Genomic DNA, 20,679 nt, shown 5'->3' with positions numbered 1-20,679 from the left:
CTGCCGAGGTGTGTGGTATGCATATATCCAGTGTTAATAGGCATTGCTAGTTTTCTCAAGTGGTTGTACCAGTTTATACTCTCACAAACAGAACATGCCTCTTACTGTTAGCAATGCTTTAGCCACCTGGAAGGCATGCAGTGCTCTCTCTAGCTTTGTGGTGGATGGTCGTTTAGGAGTTTGTCTCTTTGACCTTGGTTGGGTGTTTGGATTTGTTTTTGAGACAGTGTACTACTGAGCAGGACACACCTGCTCAACCTCTAAGTTCTGCTTTTGCAGGCATGCCCCACCACTCCCTGGGTCTCCCACCTTCAGTGTTCGTTTCCCCGGTGAATAATAAAGTTGAGGAGCTTTCTGTGTTTATTGGCTAGCCTGTGATTCACTCCTGTGAAGTGCCTGCTCAATTCGCTTAACCATTTATTGATTAGTTGTCTTTTCCATATTGATTTTTTAGGAGATTTTATATACACTAGATCCGAGTCCTTTGTTGGTTATAGGTGCTACAAAGCTGTTCTCTGGCTTAAGGTTTTACTCTCTTATTATCAGTGTGATGCACAGAATTTTTTAACTTGAATTTATCAGTCTTTTTCCTTATGCGGAAGTTACGTGGGAGTTTTCTTTGTCACATTAAAAAATGTTTTCACAGGGCTGGAGAGAAGGCTCTTCCAGAAGACCCAAGTTTGATTCCCACCATCCATGTTAGGTGGCTCACAACTGCCTGTAACTCCAGCTCCAGGGGGATCTGATGCCCTCTACTGGCCTACACGGGCACCTGTATTCACACATGCTCACACATGCTCACACATACACACACACACACACACACACACACACACACACACACACACACACACACCAATTTAAAAAGAAAATCTTTCAAAAATGTTTTTGTATTATGATATCGCAAAGGCATTTTCTTCTGTGATCACAGAACCTCCCTGTCTTGCCTTCTTATTTAGCCCTCTAACCATCCCCCTTGGACTTGGTTTGTATATATAACACACGTAGCACTGTTCGTTGGAATGAATGTCCCCACTGCTTCCCGTGGCCACCTATGTCAGGAAATGGAAGTTCTGACTCAGTCTCTGTTCTGTTGGTCTGTCTGCTGTGTGCTGTATGTGATTCTGAGTTCATGACTGCAGTCCTGTAATTGCTCTCAAATGCTCTTAACACAGGCATTACCCCCTCTCTCTGTTTCTTCAAGACTGTCTTGGCCTTCCATGTTTCCATTTTAGAACAAGCACAGCAACTGTGAAACAAGTTTGGATTCTGAAATGTTATTATGTTGTTTTTTGTGATGTCAGTCCAGAGTCACCTGGGAAGAGGGTCTCGGTCAGGAACTGTCTAGGTCAGGTTGACCTGTGGGTGTGTCCTTGGGTAATTTTTTTGATGATGTCAATTGAAGTGACAAGACCCAGCCCACTGTGGGTGGCAGCATCCCCTAGGCCTGGGTCCTGTACTGTGTTGAGAGTGGACAAGAGAACTGAGCAGTAAGCAAGTGTACATTCATCCTCTGTCTGCTTTTGAGTGTGAGTGTGACTAGCTGCTTCAAGTTTGTGACCCCTCTGACCTCCCTGCTATGACTATAAACTGGTGTCATAATGAAAATAAGCCCTTTCTCCCCGAAGTTTTTGTCAGGGTATTTTGTCATAGCAACTAGAAAAAAAATAGGACAGATTTATAGTTAAAATTCTGCGGAAAATAAGACCTGTGTAATATTAGTTCTCCCTGCTTACTAAGGTCTTTAACAGTTGTTCTCAATAATGTTTTCTATATAGAAGTCTTGTCTCTTGTTTATTTATTTGAATTTAGCAATTCAAATTTTAATGTGCTTCATAAAAGTTTTAAGTTTGCTTAAATCAATGTTAGAAATTTATATGTATTCAACTACTAATAATTTTACTATTTATATTTGTAAATTCTTGAACGCTTTTTTATTTATTTACTTCACGTTGTGTGTATGAGAGTATGCCTGCATGCATGGGTATGTTCCATGTGCATGCTGAGTGCCCTTGGAGACCAGAAGACACGTGTGGAGGCCAGAGAGGGCATCAGAGCCCCTGGAACTGGAGTTGCAGATGGCTGTGAGTCACCATGTGGGTGCTGGGAGCTGAACCTGGGTCCTCTGCAAGAGCAACAAGTGCTCTTAACCGCTGAGCCGTCATCTCAATAGCTCCTGCCTTTGTAAATTATTCTTGGGCTCACCACATGGTATAGTCATGCCATGTTTGAATACTAAAGCTTCTCTCTATTTCTAGTTAATTCTTTCCACTTTACTCTTATTTGGGTCCTGTGAAACCCAGTGTAGCATCCAACGTAAGTGTTAGGAGTGAGCATTTCAGTCAGGGGCCAAATGTCAAATTGTTGGCCTCTAGATTTTTACAGTACCTACTTTTCTAATAATATCCGTTATTAAATTGCAGTATTTTGTTTAATTCCGGGCTTATTAAGAATGTTTCTCTTTTTCATATGAGTGGATGTGGACTTTTATCACATGCTCTTTCACTTCTAATAAGATGGTAATTTTCTCCTTTATTCTGTTAAGTGTTCAAGTCACATTGGTTGATCATTAGATGTTAAGTCGTCGTGCCTGTGATGTGTTTGAAATATGTTCACTGATGCGTGACTCTTAAGTTCTGCATTGTGTTGCTGAGGTGGGCTGTCCTGAATGTTTTTCCTGTCTGTGGCATTCTTTCCAGCTGTATAATAATCAAGGGAGACTGCCCCTATAAACATGCCAGTGCCCTGCAGAAGAGTTCACCTTGCTCACACAGGGTGTGAGTGAGGTTGCTGCAGCCCCAGATACTCAGAGAATTCACAGAGAAGTATCCTGGGTCTGGAGTATGTATTGTGGGAAGCCTTTCTGATTTAAAGTGAATTTACTTGATGTTTTATGTACGTGTTACTTGGCGACTTCCGTAAATAATAGGATTTCTTACCCTGCCTGAAGAATTTGACTTCATCTAAATTTGCAAATGTTTTGACTTCAGGTTTTTTGGAGTTTTTGGTCTTTTAATATTTTTTAATGTAGGCTATGCCAATGCCATATCTTTGTTGTTGTTTTTCTTTTTTCTTTTTTTGGTTTTTAAGGACAGGGTTTCTCTGTGTAGCTTTGGAGCCTATCCTGGCACTCGCTCTGGAGACTAGGCTGGCCTTGAACTCACAGAGATCCTCCTGCCTCTGCCTCCCAAGTGCTATCTTTTTATCCTTACATGGTGGGGTGCACTGTGTAATTCTTGATAAATCCTGTCAGTGATTTGGTTGTGACTTCAAAGGACTAATACTTGGTCTCGCTGGTCCTTGTTAGCTTCATTAAAGCTTTCTCTATCATTTACTCTTTTATTTAATGTATTTCCTTGTACTTTCTTTGGGTTTAATCACCTATCCATTTTCTGTACCATTTTCGAACTCTTCATTTTAGTTCTAAAGGATAACCCTGAATTTATGTATGCCTAGTAACATGTCTTGGTAAAACTTTAAGCACAGGTCCACAGTTGCAATAAAAACATAACTAACATAGAAAACTTGAACAACCCATCGGCAAATTCCACTTAATCAACTCTAAGGTGTGTGTTCTTGACTTTTTTAAGCATTTAATTTTTCTAGGTGTACTTAGATACTCTTTTGTTTGTTTCTTGAGTCTCACTGTGTGGCCCTGACAGACTAACCCCAAACTGTAGAGTTCTAGGCCAGCCTGCCTCTACCTCCTGAGTGCTGGGATTACTGGTATGTGTGAGCAATTATGCTGGGCTTTCTGTGTATTTAGGCTTAAACAGAAATGTATAGCCATAGATTTATCTGCATATAATAAATTACAATATGCAAATTTTCATTGTTACTCCATCCAAAACATTTTCTGTTTTTATGTTGTTGTTTCATCAAACCCATGGGTTATTTAGGAAGATATTACTCGGTTTCCAACATAGGAGTTTTTTTAAGAATTCATTTCTGTCTTATTTTCATTGTGGCCCAAATACATGCTCAGTAATTTCAATCACCTGCTATTTCTGGAGACTGAATTTCCCATGTGATCAGTCTTTGTGAATACTCCAGAATATGTAACGTGTAACAGTCTCGCCCTGTTGAATGGACAGCTAATATTCACAGAAATTCACCACCTAAGTTGTAAATATAAAAATACAAGAATAAGTACCTTAAGCTCAGCACAATATCATAGGCCATCCTGGGCTATGTAGCAAGACCCTGTCTCAAAAAAGAAAAGAAAGTATTTCTTAAAGGGGGAGTACTTTTAAGTAGCAAAACACAAAAAGTGTACTTACCATAATTGTTTAGAGCCCCTCCCCACAGTGAGTGTGTGTGTGTGTGTGTGTGTGTGTGTGTGTGTGTGTGTGTCTGTCTGTCTGTCTGTCTGTCTGTCTGTCTGTCTGTCTGTCTGTCTGTGAGTCTATGTGTCTGTGTCTGTGTGTGTTTCTTAGTGGTTTCAGGCAGGGACCTAATGATTGCACAGTAGAATTCATGTAGAGCCACAAGCGATCAAGTGTCCTGTTCCAATGCTACATCAGGTTTCATCAAAGTCAACGTCCTTTGATGTTGACTTTGATGTTTCTGGAAAGAAACATCCAGAACCAGCCCTGCTTATGAACAAGGCCACACACAGGGTGGCACCTCTTTTCTCAGTGGCACCCCGTCTCTTCTGTCAGCTCCCTTCTGGACAGCATTAGCTGTCACCTCCATGTTGGTTGTCTGTAATGACATCATTTTCCTGGGCTGCAGCCTGCTCCTGAGTAGTCAGGGTGGTCACTCTGAGTTCTACTGAAGGAAACAGCGACTAGTTAATGGATGCCAGTAGATTGCAAATTAAAATGCCATCCAATGGTACAAAGCTCAGGGCCCTCATTCTGACACTGCAGATCTGGGGATTTCCAGGGCCACTTTCAAATTCAATAATTCAGTCAGACTCACATAACTTAGAAAAACTATGATCCTCGTGGATAAATATATTACAACGGGGACACACAGGTCAAAATACCCCAAGGGAAAAGGTATGTAGAGCAGGACCCAGGGGTGACAGCCACAAGCCCCCAGCAGAGCTGTGGGGACAGCGCATATCCTTCAACAGTGGTATATGACAGTGTATTAACAGCCAGAGAGACTCACCAACGTTATTAGTGTCCAGAGTTTTATTGTGGTTCTTTCATATAGACACAGTGGGCTGAAATTGGTCTGCCCGCTCTACCAAGAAGCTGAACTGATATTTGGTGTCTCAAGTCACACAGATTACATAGCATGCTAACACCACCAGGTGAGGATGGGTCCAGGCAGGACACTCCAGGAGCTTAGAGGGTACCTCCCAGGACCTGAGGACAAGACCATATGTTTGGCCAAGGTTCATCCTTCACTGCACATGTGACAAACCTTTTGAGAATATAATCTAGACCCTTCTACATGCTTAGGTTCTAATAGTGTCCCATCCTACTAAACTAGACCCTTCTACATGCTTGGGTTCTAATAGTGTCCCATCCTACTAAACTAAAACCCCACTCCCTGTCTTAATCTGTCAGGCCCCGTGTGGTCTGGCCCTTCCTTCCCCCTGTTGGCTGCTGTCTTCCAAACACACACAGGTCTCTGGTGTGTTTTAGGGCCCCAAGCTCCTTTCTGGCCTTTGTGCTAACCTAACCATTCTGCCTGAAATCTCCAGATCCACATGTAATTGGATCTGTGCTGTCATTCAGGTCTCAGCTTAATAAATGTCATTTCCTCAGAGGCCCCTTGCCTGTCTGCTCGAATTAAATGAGTCCCCAAGTCACTCCCTATCTTATCGCCATACTATGAGCTCATCGCAGTAGTGAGATTTGCCTGTTATTTTCTGGCTCATTTGTCTCTTAATTTTTCGGTTAGAAACCTCCTCCACGAAAGTGCTGTTAAGAGTGGAAATGGTGACTTCTTCTCTGTCCCCTACACCTAGGGTACACTGGACCTAGAGTGTGGGCTCAGTAGTCACTGAGTGAATGAATGAACAGCAGGGTGAGTAAATAAGACTTACAAATGCCAGTTCCTGGGAACGTAAGTCAAATTATTTACAGCAAGGCATTTGGAGCCTTAAACATAATAACGCGGATTGTAAGGCTCCTACGTATCTATACATCATATATTCATGTTCCTGGGGATGGTTATGAATTTTACATGTAACCAAAATCTTGAAGAAATGTTTGACTCTCCCTGTGCCTGCTCACCGCCTGGGACTGCACTCTGCTGACGCTCTAACAACTTAGTCTGTACTTGGTGTGCCTGTGTAGCACTGCCTAGGGGTCTTCCTCCCCTGCTGGTACCTGTCCTTGCACTGAGTCTCCATTTGCAGTAGGTTCACTGCGCAGCAGTGGTTGGGACGGGATGGTGGAATGTGGCTTTTCTGAGTGGGACCCTTTGGTACCCCTTGATCTGCATCCTAGAAGTGCACGTTTATGGCTCGCCAACCTAAGTGCTAACTGTTGGCCCGATTCTGTGTGACAGAATCAAATATTGACAGATGCGTCTAGTCTTTGCTAATGATAGGTTTGAAGTGGCTTTGTGACTTTTTTTTCCTGAATGGATGAATCTGTGGTGTAGGAAATTGTGTTAGGAACCGTCCCAGACTCAACAATGGTTCACCTTAATGATGTTTCGACTTTACCATGATGTGAAAGCAATGCACACTCAGTGGAAACCGTACTTGGCATTTTGAATTTTGCGCTTTCCTGGGTTAGTGGTCCGTGGCAGGGATGCCGATCAATGGCTGCAGACTGCAGCTTCTACTCCACAGCAAGATAGTGAGGGAAAGTGACCCACACTCTACCCTGCACTGGAGGCTGGGCTGGGAAGCTCAGTATGCTGTGTGTGCATGCAAGTGGTGGGAGGAAGGGAGGCAATGCATGTGTGTGCACAGGCGTGTGGGAGCTGGGGACAGCCTTGGATGTCATCCTGCAGGAGTGCCATCCACCCTGTCTTTTGAGACAGGGTCTCTCATTGGCCTAGAGTTCACCCACTCATTAGTCTAGACAGCCTGGTGAACAAACCCTAGGAATCCACTTGTCTCTGCCTCTCTAGGATTGTAAACATACACCACCACACCTTGCCGCCATTATTATTGTTGTTGTTGTTGTTGTTGTTACTGTTGGTTCTAGGAATTGAACTTAGGTCTTCAGGCTTGCAAGCATTTTGTTGATTGAGCCATCTCCCAGCCCCATTTTCAGCTTTTAATATTTTCAATTTACAGTGATCTTTTCTGGGAATGGCACCTGTGTAAGCCAAGGAATGTCCGTATTCCTCTGTGAAACTAACTCCAGCATTAATGAAGATGACACATATATTTTCAGATCCTCAAGGTCCTGATCCTTTCCTAGAAATGAGGCCGATGCTTATGTACCGTCACCAAAGCTTGTAGGGGCAGATACTTACTCCAGTCAACAACTTGCCTTACACTTGCCTTACCGTTCCTTCCGGAAGAGATGGGTGCCACACGGTGCGCGTGACAGTCAGAGTGCCTCTGTGTTCTGTTGAAGGTCTGTTAGAGCTGGTCTGGACTAGTTTTCCCCTTGGGCCTAGAACGTGCTCCAGCATGTTTCTCTGCCTTAGTGGGACCTGAACTCCAAAGCCTACTGCTATGTGGCTCTCCTATGTAGTGAACTGGTATTATGTCACCTCCACACAGTCTCTTTTTGAACAGAGTGTATCACCGCACACACACACACACACACACACACACACACACACACACACTGCAGCACACCAAACCTGTGTGAATCATCCCACATTAATCTTAACACAGGCTGGAGAGTCAATCTTGAGAGCAAGCCCTGGGAGCTGCTCCCTCTGACCTTCCAATGTCAACCTGGCTGTGATGTCCAAGGGGACACTCTGTCCATAGATTTTACTCCCCAAACTGGCAACCTCCAGACTCTTCCAGCTAATTCTTAAAGACATTTAAAGTCCATCATGGGATGGTTGCTTCGACATACACATCATCACCTCAAGAACTATTTACACCAAGATTTTACAGACAGATGCCTTGATAAATGTGTTTTTGCTTGCTGTGAATAATTTCTGCCTAGTGCCATTGAGAAAAACATAATTCACATTTCCCATTAAGAAGACGGCAGCGCTGGTGTGCAGAGAGTTGTCAGTTACCTTGTGACTATTCCAGGCTTGATTTGGAAGAAATTGGGCTATTTTCACTCAGAAACTAGCGGTTTAACTTGACTACTTAGAGCACTGTTTTCCACAGCCTAGTATAGCATGAATGAGAGGTAGTAGACAGCTCTTCAGCAGAGACTGTAGGGGACACCCGGGTGTGCCCAAAGCCCCGTAGCTGGGCTCAGAGGGCTGTGCGCTCCCAGGGTTCTTGGTGGAACTTTAGACAGTGCCGGCTCACTGCAGTTCTTCTTTGCCTGGAGCATGAATGGGTCTGGGAATGGGGAAAAGCTGGGGAAGACCTGTGTCACTTGTGTCGAATTGACATGGGTCTTGCTCTCAAGTTAGTGGTGGCAAAGATAAAGATACGCCTGGCCTTCTGGATGATCTGCAGTGAATAACCTCTGCGGTCTCTCTCTCTCTCTCTCTCTCTCTCTCTCTCTCTCTCTCTGTCTGTCTCAAGGGGGCCTCTTGTCCGAGTCTTCTCCATTGTGCATGCCCTGATTTCTGGAATCTGCTGTGTCCTATCCGATGCTGCTTCTACAGAACCTAACGCCAAAGCCATTATGTCCTCGATGGGCGCTTTGTAGAGTAGCATCTGCCAGCCACTGTGAAGTCCTCTCTTCCTACCTGTACCAGGGCTCGGCGGCTCAGAGCTGACAATTCCAAGCTGAAGCATCTTGATGAACAGGGCTCTTATTAATGCTGTTCCAGCTGCTTCGTGCATTCAGTAGACTCTGGGGAGCAGCTAAGGAGCCAAAGATCCCTTAGCACATTGGAGAGTTTCCGGAGAAAGGTTCTGATAGGAAAAACACTCCCCTTAGATTTTTGCCTTGTTTTCAAAAATATTAAGAATTCAGAAATTTGGAGTATAACCCATCGCCAGGTCATACTTATAAACAGATGTGCATCTAAGATCAGAGCATTTATCAGAGGTGGCAGTAAAGCCTTGAGATAGGACATCTACCCAGCAGGCTCGGTGTCCTGGTTTCTGTCCCCAACACTAAAATAAAATACACAAAATCAGAAACATTTAAGAGAAACAGAAAGGGATGGTAAAAACACACAGTGGCCGATGTGACTTAAACCAGGTGACTCACTGTGAGGTGTTCAGAGGTAGGATGAGCTGAGTGCCAGCTTGGCAAGGAAGAGCACTGTGGTTTGTTTCTACGATGCATTGTATAAGTAGATAGGACCAGAAGCAGACACTCATCTTGCACTCTTTGCTCTGTTTTCTTGTTTTGCTGCATGTCTTCACTTCCCCTTTAAACTTTGTCTGTTTATCCTTTCTGTCCTTTTCACTTGGTCTCAGCCACTCCATGTAAGGACATAGTATGCCCAGATGTCCTGAACCCTAGAGGTTGTCCATAGTATGTGCTGGTCTGTTGGGGGAGGTCCTTCTGTGTGTATGTTTGTCTTATTGATTGATAAATAAAGCACTGTTGGCCAATAGGGAAGCAAGTTAGGCGGGACTAGGAAAGAAGGTGGATTCTGGGAAATACAGGAAAGGGAGAGAGTCTCCGTGTGACCCCAGGAAGAGAGGACACATAAGGCCAGCGTCTCGGTAAGATAAGTCCATATAAAAATATATAGATTAGTAGTTATGGTTTGATAATTAAGACTGAGCTAGCAAATAAGAAATCCTAGTCATTGGCCAGCAGCATTGTAACTAATATAGGACTCTGTGTGTTATTTGGGGGCCCCAAAGTGGTGGCAGAACCCAGGCAGCTGGTGGAAAGAACTATTGTTACACTGGTCTAGCATCCTTTGAAGAGCATACACTGTAGATGGGAAGTGTTGGTAGCAAACGCAGAGGCAGTTCAGCCTCCATGCTGTTCTGCACACCATGTTTGCTCATCAGGCTGAGGCAAGGCACTGCACCATGCCTGGGTGGCTGTAGCAACCAACATGACAGGTTACACTATGTTAAATCCTTTCCAAAAACACAGCCAGCTCTTTATTCATTTCCAGTATTATTCAGGAGCTCAACCGTCTGGTAGTGTCTTAGGGTTTCAATTGCTGTGAAGAGACACCATGACCCCAGCAACTTTTATAAAGGAAAACATTTAATTTGAGTGGCTCACTTACAGTTTCAGAGGCTTAGTCCATTATCATCATGGCAAGAAACATGGCAGGGTGCAGACAGACGTGATGCTGGAGAAGGAGCTGAGGGTTCTACATCTTGATCCACAGGCAACAGGAAGTGAACTGAGTCCACACTTGGCATAGCTTGAGCATAGGAGACCTCAAAGCCAGACCCCACAGTGACATCTTTCCTCCAGCAAGGCCACACCTTCTAATAGTGGCGCTCCCTATGAGCTCCTGGGGGCCAATTACATTCAAACTACCACAGATAGGAAGTGTGGTAGGCAGCAAATAAAATTGTTTTGTAAGGTGGTTCCTGCACACTGGGTTCCTCTTCCTGTTATTTTTGTGACATAGGCTGTGAGCTTATCATTGTCACCTGAGTTTGGTGCCAGGTGAGGTACCACATATCTGTTTGTTGTATAGTTTGAGACCAGGGCTGGAAATAAGAACTTCATTGTAAAGCTGTTGACCATTTTAAATTGCAAGAAAAGTAATACTCATCTTTTATTGCAGACTGCCGCCTCCCCCAAATTGAAGATGCCGACATCCATAACAAGACATACAGACACGGAGAAAAGTTAATCGTCACCTGTCATGAAGGATACAAGATTCGGTACCCTGACCTATACAACATGGTTTCGTTATGCCGTAATGACGGGACGTGGGATAACTTGCCCATCTGTCAAGGTATGGGATGGGAGCCGCTGCTGTCAACTGTACTTGCCGTGACTTCATTGTAGAACGCACGTGGTTCTCTCACACAGCAACAGAGATCATGTCAGAAAAATGCAGTCACCTCACCTAGGTCCTCCCTGTCTTTCTGTGACTTCTCTTAGAATCTCATCGCTCCTTATGGTGACTCAGCTCCAGGTTTCCCAGTCTAGACAGGAGAGAGCTTATTCTTTAGTATGTTGGGCATCGTACCCTTCCCATAGAAAACCATAAAAGTAGTTTAAGAATCAGGAGAATTGGGCTAGAAGAGGGACTCAGCAGGGAGGTGCTCGCTCGCCAGCCTGACAACCTGCATCTGGTCTCTGGAATGCCCTAGTGAAGGTAGGAAAGAACCGACCACCGCAGGCACTTTGGCTTGCACATATACATGTGTGTCCAAGTACACATACATGTGTGTGCCCCCACACTCAATGATAACAACAATAACAATAAATTTAAAAGAATTTGGAGACTTTGTAACTGGGCTGTGAACACATGGATGCATTGTTGTCTACTTAATGGAAGTTGCAGGGTGTAATACTTACTGAGTTGTAGAGAGAATCTAGTGAGCCCATCGTACAGGGACTGTTTTTTCTACACAGTGTTATCCCTTTTTATAACTCGTGAAAAGCATAGAAGTAATCACATCCAAATGCTTCCAAACCACACAGTGAATATTTACCCTCTCGTTTTTAGAACCTGCCCCGGCCACCATATACAGAGGAACCTGTTTTTAAAAATAATCCCCTGAGTTCACATTAATTCTGATTTTATTTTTTGACATGTGACTTGGTCTGAAGGACCCAAAAGCCAATGCATAATTCATAATTGGAGGGAGAAGGAAGGCATTCAGATTTGCTCTGGCATGTTCAAGTTGAGATGAATGCTGACTTTGTGCTTGGAAATCACACCTGGCAGGCCCTGGTATTGCTTTGTGTTCCCCATCATCAGCAATAAATTGTTTTCCTACACGAGAGCTCTAGAGTCTCGACCCTACGGAGGAAAGAAGGGGAGATAGAGGAGCCCAGCCGCTGCCACACTCCTGCCCTGTGGCCTGTGCCACTAGCCTGCCCTAAAAGAGATGTGGGTTTTATTTATCTGTTCAGAGACTGCCTACAAAACAAGCAGCTGGCGCCTGGGTTGGGCTGCTCATGCAAATAAACATCTTTAGCCACAGATTCATTCCAGGGCTGGAGTCCCCGGTGAGGAAAATGACCTCTGACTCCAGCCACTCCCTGCAGCCCTGTTTTCTCTACATCCTTTCTGTGTCCTCATGCTCTTTCTAGTTTCCCCTTTATTGCTTAAATACACCGTGTTCCTTAGGAATTCTTTTTCCCCGTGGCCTTTTGGGGTGTTAAAGAGTTCAGATATGTGTCTCTCGGTTGCTCTGTCTGGCCAATCTGGGTCCCTCTCCCTCTCTCAAATTCTGCTCAAGACATGACTTTTCTAGGTCAGCGACTAGAGAGCTGAATGGCTATTCCTTTTGTTTTTCTTTTCATTTTATGGTGTTACCAGGATTTGAAACCAGGGTTTCACACAGGCTAGGTCAGTGTCCTGCTTCTGAGCTATGCCCATATTCCTTTTCACTCCTAATTTTGAAAGAAGGGTCTCGATAAATTCCCCAGGCTAGTCCTGAACTCACTGCATAACCCAGAAAGGCCTTGAACTTGTGACCCTCTTGCCTCAAGTGGCTGGGATGACAGGCCTGCACCTGGTTACACTTAAGATATACGCATCTTCAAATGCTACAGGCCTCAGCCCTGCACTGTCACTGCTCAGAACCTTCCACCCCACCCAGTAGGTGCCTGCCTGTGCTCTGGCCTCAGCCCATCCTGTGCGTTATTGCTGCTGGAGACGCGCCGGCTTTCCTCTGGCCGCCAAGCTGGCACAACACAGGAAGGAGGATCCTAATTCGCTGCAGACAGCTTGGCACCTCTCCGAGCCCCCTGGTGGGTTGTAATTGGCTCTTAAGAGTGACATTTTGTTCTAGAACTTTTATTTGCACCTATAGATCCAGGGGCTAAAGCTCCAGTAGGCATCTCTATTATCTAGAAGTGCAAATGAAAATCCCATTGAGCTATTGAGTGGAAGCCTGTTTCCCACTGTTATATTTAGGATGGGCTGTCTCCAACCAAGAGTGAGCATATCTTTCCCTCTCAGTGCTGATTAGCCGTACAAATTATAGCTCCTGCCATCTCCTCAGGAGGAGTGAAGGGCAGGCTGCTCAAAGGCCATTTTTTTTGGCGGCTACTTTAGGTTTTGGAGAGTGTCTGCCAGCCCTGCTCACTGTGGGGCAGAATCAGTTGTGATTTGGGGAAGACCAGCATCATCTTAGAGCTGGGACCCCATCACAGAGGGAGGACGGGGTCAGCACCACGTCAGCCACCTGAACCATGTAAACATCCATGCTTTCCTTTTGTTCCTGTTGATGGGTTTATCCGCTGTTTCTCAGTTACTGATGCCGTTTCTTCCTGGTTCCCACTCCTCCCTCAGACTCCTCATGTTTTGCTTTTGCTGCAAACATTACCTGTTTTTAGCTCAGGAAAATTAAAAACCATCTAAGAGTTTTTAAGACAGGAGATGACTCAGTTGGTAAAGTGCCTGCAAGCATGAGAATCTGAGGTGGGATCTGCAGGACCGCAGAAACTGGGCTTGGCATGGTGACAAGCGAGCATCTGTATCTCAGTGCTGGTATACAGAGACAGGGCAGTTGATCTCTATGTCAGCCAGCTGAGCCAAGACAGTGACCCCCTGGTACAGTAAAGATTCTGTCTCAAAAGAAGCCAGGCGGCAGTGGCACTCAGGAGGCAGAGGCAGGTACATCTCTGTGAGTTTGAGGCCAGCCTGGTCTACAGAGTGAGTTGCAGGACAGCCAAGGCTACACAGAGAAACCCTGTCTCGGAAGAGAGAGAGAGAGAGAGAGAGAGAGAGAGAGAGAGAGAGAGAGAGAGAGAGAGAGAGAGAGAACAATAAAAGACATCTGACATCAGTCTTCAGCCCCCACGCATGTACACACACACACACACACACACACACACACACACACACACACACACACACACACACACTGAGGTATGAGGTAGCAGGAATCGAGAAACCCATGAGATGGAGTAAAAAGATGCTGAGTTCTGCTGCTTTGAGGGGTGGGGGAAGGTTCTAGAAACATCCTGACTGGTTGTGGGTCAGGGCCTGTTCAGATTGTTTACCTTTGTGGCCTAAGGCACAGCCGTGAGGTAGGTACCACACAATTGCAAGGGTGAGTGACTGTGTCTGTCCTTAGTTCTGCATCCCTGGTGCCTCTCTTGCCTTCCCTCACAACTTGCTGAGAGAGACCCTCAGCAAGGGAATGGCGCACACAGAATTCCGTGCCATTAGGAATGGCATGGTCTTCAAGACCTGAAGGCGGCCAGTGACTTACAAGTTTCTCATTTGTTCTCCGACAGCACACAACTTGTTCTGTTTGGAGTGCGTGCAGAGCCATTACAAGGCAGTGTGCTTCTCAGAGGGTCCTCCCACCTGGCCACTAGCAATGCACATCCTTGGACTCCACAGAGACCTGCTGAGACTTCAGACCTGGAGCCTGTCTATCAAGCCCTCTGGGGGAATTCTCAAGCTTGAGCACACTTTAAGACTCTTGACCTATTTCAAGAGAAAATAGATATCAGATATCTAGAAATCTAGTAGTGCCAGCCTAAGCAGGATTCTGGCCTGTGTTGAGTTTGGAACATAACCTGCCCAAGTCATAGACCCCTAGCTCTTGTAAAGTCTGTTTCCTCCTAGAGGGCCCCAGTGGTCCAATGTCACCTTAAATGTCATAGGGAGCTTCATAAGCATGTGACCCCCCAGGCTCTCCTCCTGGGCATGGGGCCTGGGCACCACCGGTTTGTAAAAGCCCCTCCCGTCTTGCTGAGGTTCCATTTGGGACAGCTTCACCTGGCTATGGATGTGCCAATCCATATGTTACTTGCCTTCCTTCTTCCCGCTAACCCTGTAGCCAACCCTTGTGGTACCATTTCAAATATACCAGCAAGCATCTGTCTCCACATAGCCCAAGTCTTCTTGCTGACGAACAATCCTGAAGAGTGCCATGGCAGCCCAGGGAAACCTTTCCTCTTTTCCTTTCACATTTCACAGGCTGCCTGAGACCTCTAGCCTCTTCCAACGGCTATGTGAACATCTCGGAGTTCCAGACCTCCTTCCCCGTGGGAACTGTGATCGCCTATCGCTGCTTCCCTGGATTTAAACTCGAGGGTTCTGAGTATCTCGAATGCTTACACAACCTTATCTGGACGTCCAGCCCACCCCGGTGCCTTGCTCTGGAAGGTAACACATATTAGTCTTTTGGAAGTGGGAGGCATTTCCTTACGGCCAGCAGTGACTTTTGCTTGCCTGGGTCCAGATCATCCACTGCCATTAGACATTAGACTGACCCTCCCCCCTGACCCACCCGCCACCGTTCTCAGATTTAAGGGGAAGAAGGGAAATAAAAGGAGTTGAAATAGTCAGATGTCACATGGCAAAACATTGCAAAGTTAAATGAAATGCCTTCAAAATTAATTTTCTCTGCACCAAATGACAACAGACAGCATTGTGGCACCATCCGTCTCGGTCTCTCCCCTCATTTATTGTTGTGTCAATGTTTCTCCCATTTTCCCATGCATTTATAGCTTAAGCCATAAATGTTTGGCTGTGAGACACTCTTGGAAGTCGAAAGCAAGAGCCATCTCTTCCCTGTTTTTATGACATCTGTGTGGTTATAGGGCTTTGTTGCTAAAGACCAGTGATCAGAGGCCTGTGTTGGTGGGGTCTGGGAAGGCTGGCCTTCCATTTCCAGAATCAGGGCAGTGTCCCGGGGTTCCAAAAACCCTCTGCCACTGAAGCCTAACATTCGGCTTCAGCCCTGGTTTATCTCTGGTCTTGAAGTTTCAATGGATGTGTTTCTTACATCCGAACAGATGGGTGGGAGAGGAGTTCTATGAGAAAATGGCGGTGGGGGGCGGGGTGGGGGAGCTTCTGTTCCAGAGCCCCTTCCAAACCTGTCCAAAACCTAACTCCTCCAAAACAATAGCATGTCAAAGCAAAGCAGTACTCCCAAGTTTACAGAGGCATAGCTTACTGTTTCCTGTTGCAGCCATCCGGAGGAGTGGGCTTGGGAGTTTGCTGTGGGGAGTAGAGGCTGGCAGAAGGGGAGTAGAGCAATGAGAGAAAACTTTTCTAAAGAGAAGACAGACAGAGAGAGGGCGTGGCCAGGACCATGGCGCCTCCCCAGAGAAGAGTTGAGGAACATGTGGGAGGGAGGGATGGCCATGCCATGCCATTCATCTTGTGGCAGTCCTAGGCTATCCCTTAAAGTCCCCACACGTCTCTATCTCCCACGTAGTCCAGATTTCACAGGGCCAGAGGCCAGGGTAGAGGTGTTAACATTGAGACACCCTGGTGTACTTAAATTGCTTATAACAGATAAGTTGTCAAAGATAGCTTTCAGTGTGTGTGTGTTTACTCTGAAATAGAGTTGACTATTTCCTACCTCTGTTAAAGCTGGCCAGCCTAGTCTCCAGAGGCAAGGTCACCCCTGTTTCCAGTGTAGTTAGCCCTCCATTGTCCACATACTGCCTGTGGGCCGTGGTGAGTGTGGGCTGTCATGAAAGGGCCTGCTTTCATAGTTCCTGGAGGATTTTCCCTATTCACAAAAACCAGAAATCAAGGGTAGTTTGAAGATATTGTTATGATTTTATCAATTTGAAATGCCTGTTTTAGGATCTTTTCAAATTTGCCTTAACTGCATTTCAAGTAGTCAGATTCTGTAAGCTTCATTTGGGGACTTGGAAAGCAGCTTTTTATGGAGCCTAGAGAATACGGTATGGATAGACATAAAACAAAATCTAACTTCAAGAGGCAGCGCTCTAAGGTTATAAACAGAGAGCCATCAGAGCTATGGCTGAAAACGGGCCCCACTGCTGAAGAACACATGCCCTGTTTCTGTTGCCAGTCTCAGCTCTGGCCAAGGAAAGATCTGGAAACCCTTCAGGTGGCTGCCTGTGCCAAAAAAGGCCACTCAGCGCCTCCCCCACCATTTAAATAACTTTAGCATCTTTGTTTTTAATGCCCATCTCTTCAAAATAATCATGGAAATTGTTTATGAGCCCTTTCAAAGCATCAGAGGCCAGACGTATAAAGGCTACAAGTCTAAACCCACAGACAGAGTAAGTCAAGGGTTACCCCATACTCGGGACCACACAGAAACTCAAGCAGGCAGCGATCAGACACAGTGGTGCACACCTGTAATCCCAGCTATCAGCAGGCTGAGACAGGAGGATTGAGACTGAACAACACAACAAAATTTTATCTGTTAAAAAAAAAAGTAAAAATGAAAGCACTGGGTTAAATAAAATACAAAGATTCATGAGAAAGTCATCCAGGGAGTGACAGTTTTTTTCATTCTTCCTTCCATTTTTAAACATTGGTACATTGCTTGTTTATCATTGCCTCCTAAACAGCATAGGTCAGCATTCCCTGGTAATCTAACCCTTCACACGTCACCCACCTTCCCCCTTTGATTGTCTTCGTGGTATAGTAAGACCTACCTAACTGTGCTATGTATCTCGTGCTGGGGGAGGGGGGACACTGTTAAATCCGTTGGCTCCTGACCCCAACAGTGGGTGGATGTAGACAAGCAGAGCTGTAAAAAGCTTTCCCCAACCTCCCACCATCAGAGGACCTGTCACACATACATGTCACTCCAGCTGTCCCCGAACTCAACCTGTACTCCTAGTACCCTGGGTTCGATCCCCAATACCACATAAAATTGGCATCTTTTGTAGGATGCAGGTTGTCACACCTGTATCCCGGCACTCAGGAGGTCAAAACAAGAGACTCCGGAGTTCAAGGCCACCCTGAGCTATGTGGTGAGTCAAGGCCAACCTTGGCTAAATAAAATTACATCTCAAAAATAATACAATGGGACTGGAGACTTGGCTCAGTGGCTAAGATCACACACTGCTCTTTAAGAGGACCTGGGTTTGGTTCCCACACTTACATCAGGTAGCTTACAACCACCCATTGCTCCAGTTCCAGGGGAATCCTTTGCCTCCAGTCTCCACCTACCTGCATGCACACACACACACACACACACACACACACACACACACACACACACACACACACACAGGATTTAAAATAATGGAAATCTTAATAGCATCTTGAATAGAAAGTGGTATTGATCATACTTCATGGAAGTATAAGGCTTCAGTATGATAACAAATTCAATTTCTCTCTTTTTTGTTTATTGGGGTTTTTGTGTGTGTGTGAGATAGGGTCTCTCTGTGTAATGGCCAGATTTAATATTTTTAAGGAAGTGCACCTAGTGTTAGTCAAGGGTCTACCATAACTCTTAGATTTAGGTATAAAGTCACCCTAAATAAATTATGACTGAATAAAGTGTCCAGGTTCTAAGGCTCATGTGGCATGACACTATTGGGTTGTTCAGGAGCTCTCTGGCTATCTGCATATTCTCAGCTGTGTTTGGAAATACCTTATGTTAACAACAGACAGTCAACTTTGAGAGCTGACGAGCTATGTGCAAGGCTCTTACCACCGTGTCCTTTGGCCCTTGTGACATCTCTTTTCTGCTCTCACCCCCATCTTGATGATGAGCAAACACAGGCTTCTGTAAGCTCAGTAACAGGTTGAGTACGTGACGGACCTGGTCTGGGCCTCTGTCATTTGAAGCCATGGGTCTTGTCTCATTAATTGGTACAAATTGCCTTACAGTCTAACAGAAAGATGATTTGATATTTTATAGTCATTTTTGAAGTAAAGAAATCAAAATAATTGCTGCATAGGAAGGAATTTGTCTTTCTAGTCTAGTTGCCCCCTAGAGATACGCTGGAAGGAGGCCCCTCTGTGCTGTTGGATTTACCAGGTATCCTTGGCTACAGGGGAGCCCTGTTTCAGTAAGGGAGCGAGGCAGAGATTGTTGGTCCCTTTCAGACTGAGGCAGTGACACCTTGGTGGATGGCAGGACTTGTGCAGACCTGCATACATGGCCCCTTCTACCACATGGCACCGCTTCTCCCTCGTGGGGTGAAGATCCAACGTCTGAGTGACCTCATCGTCAAGGTCAAGCTTTATGAGGAGGTGATCATTAGAAAGGAAAAGTCGTGGTGGTGCCATAAAGGGTTTCAAGGACCATTCCGAAGGTTGTGCATTTGAAACCCTGCACTGTTAAACTCCTCTGACTGACAGGGGACACATTCTGGAAGACACCTGTGTCCCCAGGTTTATAGCATGTGATTTAGCCTCTGAGAACACAAAGCCTTAAACCACTGCTGAAGCAGATGAATATGTTGGTCTGTTTGGGCAAGGAGGGAGCCTTTATATGTCGGCATCTCTTGTAGGTCTGTGTGTTTGTCCTCGTGTGGCCGCATCTTAATTCTTTCTCTTCTCAGGCCCTTTAATCTCTGCCACTGTCACCTCTGTCTGTCTCTCTCCCATGCATACTTATGCTGAATCCAAATCTTATTTTTGCAAAACATCTTCATTAGTGAGCGTGAGCAATCTCTCACTTCTGGGTGCCAAGAACTCTACCACCTCTTTACTGAACACTCCGAGGCCCAGAGCAGCACTGGCCCAGGCACCGGGGAACTGCAAGGAAAGGGAAGGACATAATTCAGTTGTTTGCAGAGTTGACAGTCTAACGGGGAGAACAAGACAGACCTCACCATCCAGAGAGCTGCATTGTTGCTGTAGCCTGCACATCCACACACACACAGCTACTGCTCTGGGGAGGGCTCGGAGGTGGGGACAGTGGGAGACACCACAGCTGAAAAGTGAGATTTCTACCTAGAGACGCCTGGCTCATTATTTCTCAGACTCTGAGCAGGAAGCTGTACAGAGCTCACCGGGCTGTGTGAAGGCCGTAGTGCATGGAGGATGCTGGCCCAAGGGCTTGAAGGATGGGAGTGTGGGAGGAGAGCGGGGCATCAGACAAGAGAGTGAACTATGCGGGTAGTGGCTCAAGGGGAGCCGGTGGACACACGGTTGAGGAAAAGAAGATAAAAACTCTAGAATCCCTAAAACACTGGGACTGTGTGGAAGCCAGCTGTGTGTGGCTGCAGAAAAGCACTCTCTTTCTCCGGAAGGACGAACCCTCAGAAGGTGTTTAGTGTCTGGAACATTCTCTTGTCATCCAGGCTTCTGCCTGGCCTAGAAGTGGTTTGTGCACTGTGCATATCCAGTTGCAGAAATTTGTGACAACAGTTTTCCCAAATGGTGGATCAGGGACAGAGATCATGTGACCGTGCTTATTCCAGGCAAGTGACAAGGTCGAGAGAACGGATGACTGAAATATGAACTTGGAATTCCGAATCTGTGGCTTATGGCTTCTGCATAATTAAAATCTCCATTCATAGTCTTCACTGTCCCCACACCTCTCTTCCATGTGGGGAAGGACGGGTTTGTTTTGGGGCTTACGCTCTGAGGGGACATGGTGCATTTGATGAGAAGGCACAGTGGCAGGAGAGCGAGGTGGTTAGTCACATTGTGTCCACATTGATAAAGCAGAGAAGAGACCGGAAGTGGGACCAGGCTATGAAATCACAAGGCCCACCCCCAGTTACCCACCAGTTACAGGAAGTTTCTGCCTCCTAAGGTTCCAGCCTTCTGGTTGCACACCAGGTGTTCAGACATTCAAACCACAGTTTTCTATCGCTGGTCCCCCGAAGCTCACACCTCTCTGCTATTTCAAAGGGCATC

At 45.8% G+C, this 20,679-nt stretch overlaps 1 protein-coding gene across 3 annotated transcripts in view; it reads left to right on the top strand.

Moving 5' to 3' along the window:
- Susd4 (sushi domain containing 4) overlaps positions 1 to 20,679 on the top strand; it is a 111,513-nt gene that overhangs the window by 64,851 nt on the left and 25,983 nt on the right. For all 3 annotated transcript variants that reach the window (XM_035445671.1, XM_035445673.1, XM_035445670.1), the window contains 2 exons: positions 10,729 to 10,902; positions 15,061 to 15,249. In XM_035445671.1, coding sequence (XP_035301562.1) covers positions 10,729 to 10,902; positions 15,061 to 15,249 — 363 coding nt within the window. The remainder of the gene's footprint in view (positions 1 to 10,728; positions 10,903 to 15,060; positions 15,250 to 20,679) is intronic.

The sequence above is a fragment of the Cricetulus griseus genome, chromosome 5, assembly GCF_003668045.3.
Source record: "Cricetulus griseus strain 17A/GY chromosome 5, alternate assembly CriGri-PICRH-1.0, whole genome shotgun sequence".
In the NCBI taxonomy this organism is placed as follows: Eukaryota; Metazoa; Chordata; class Mammalia; order Rodentia; family Cricetidae; genus Cricetulus; species Cricetulus griseus.
Note: the sequence above shows the minus strand (reverse complement) of the source record. Positions and strands in the feature narration are given on the sequence as shown.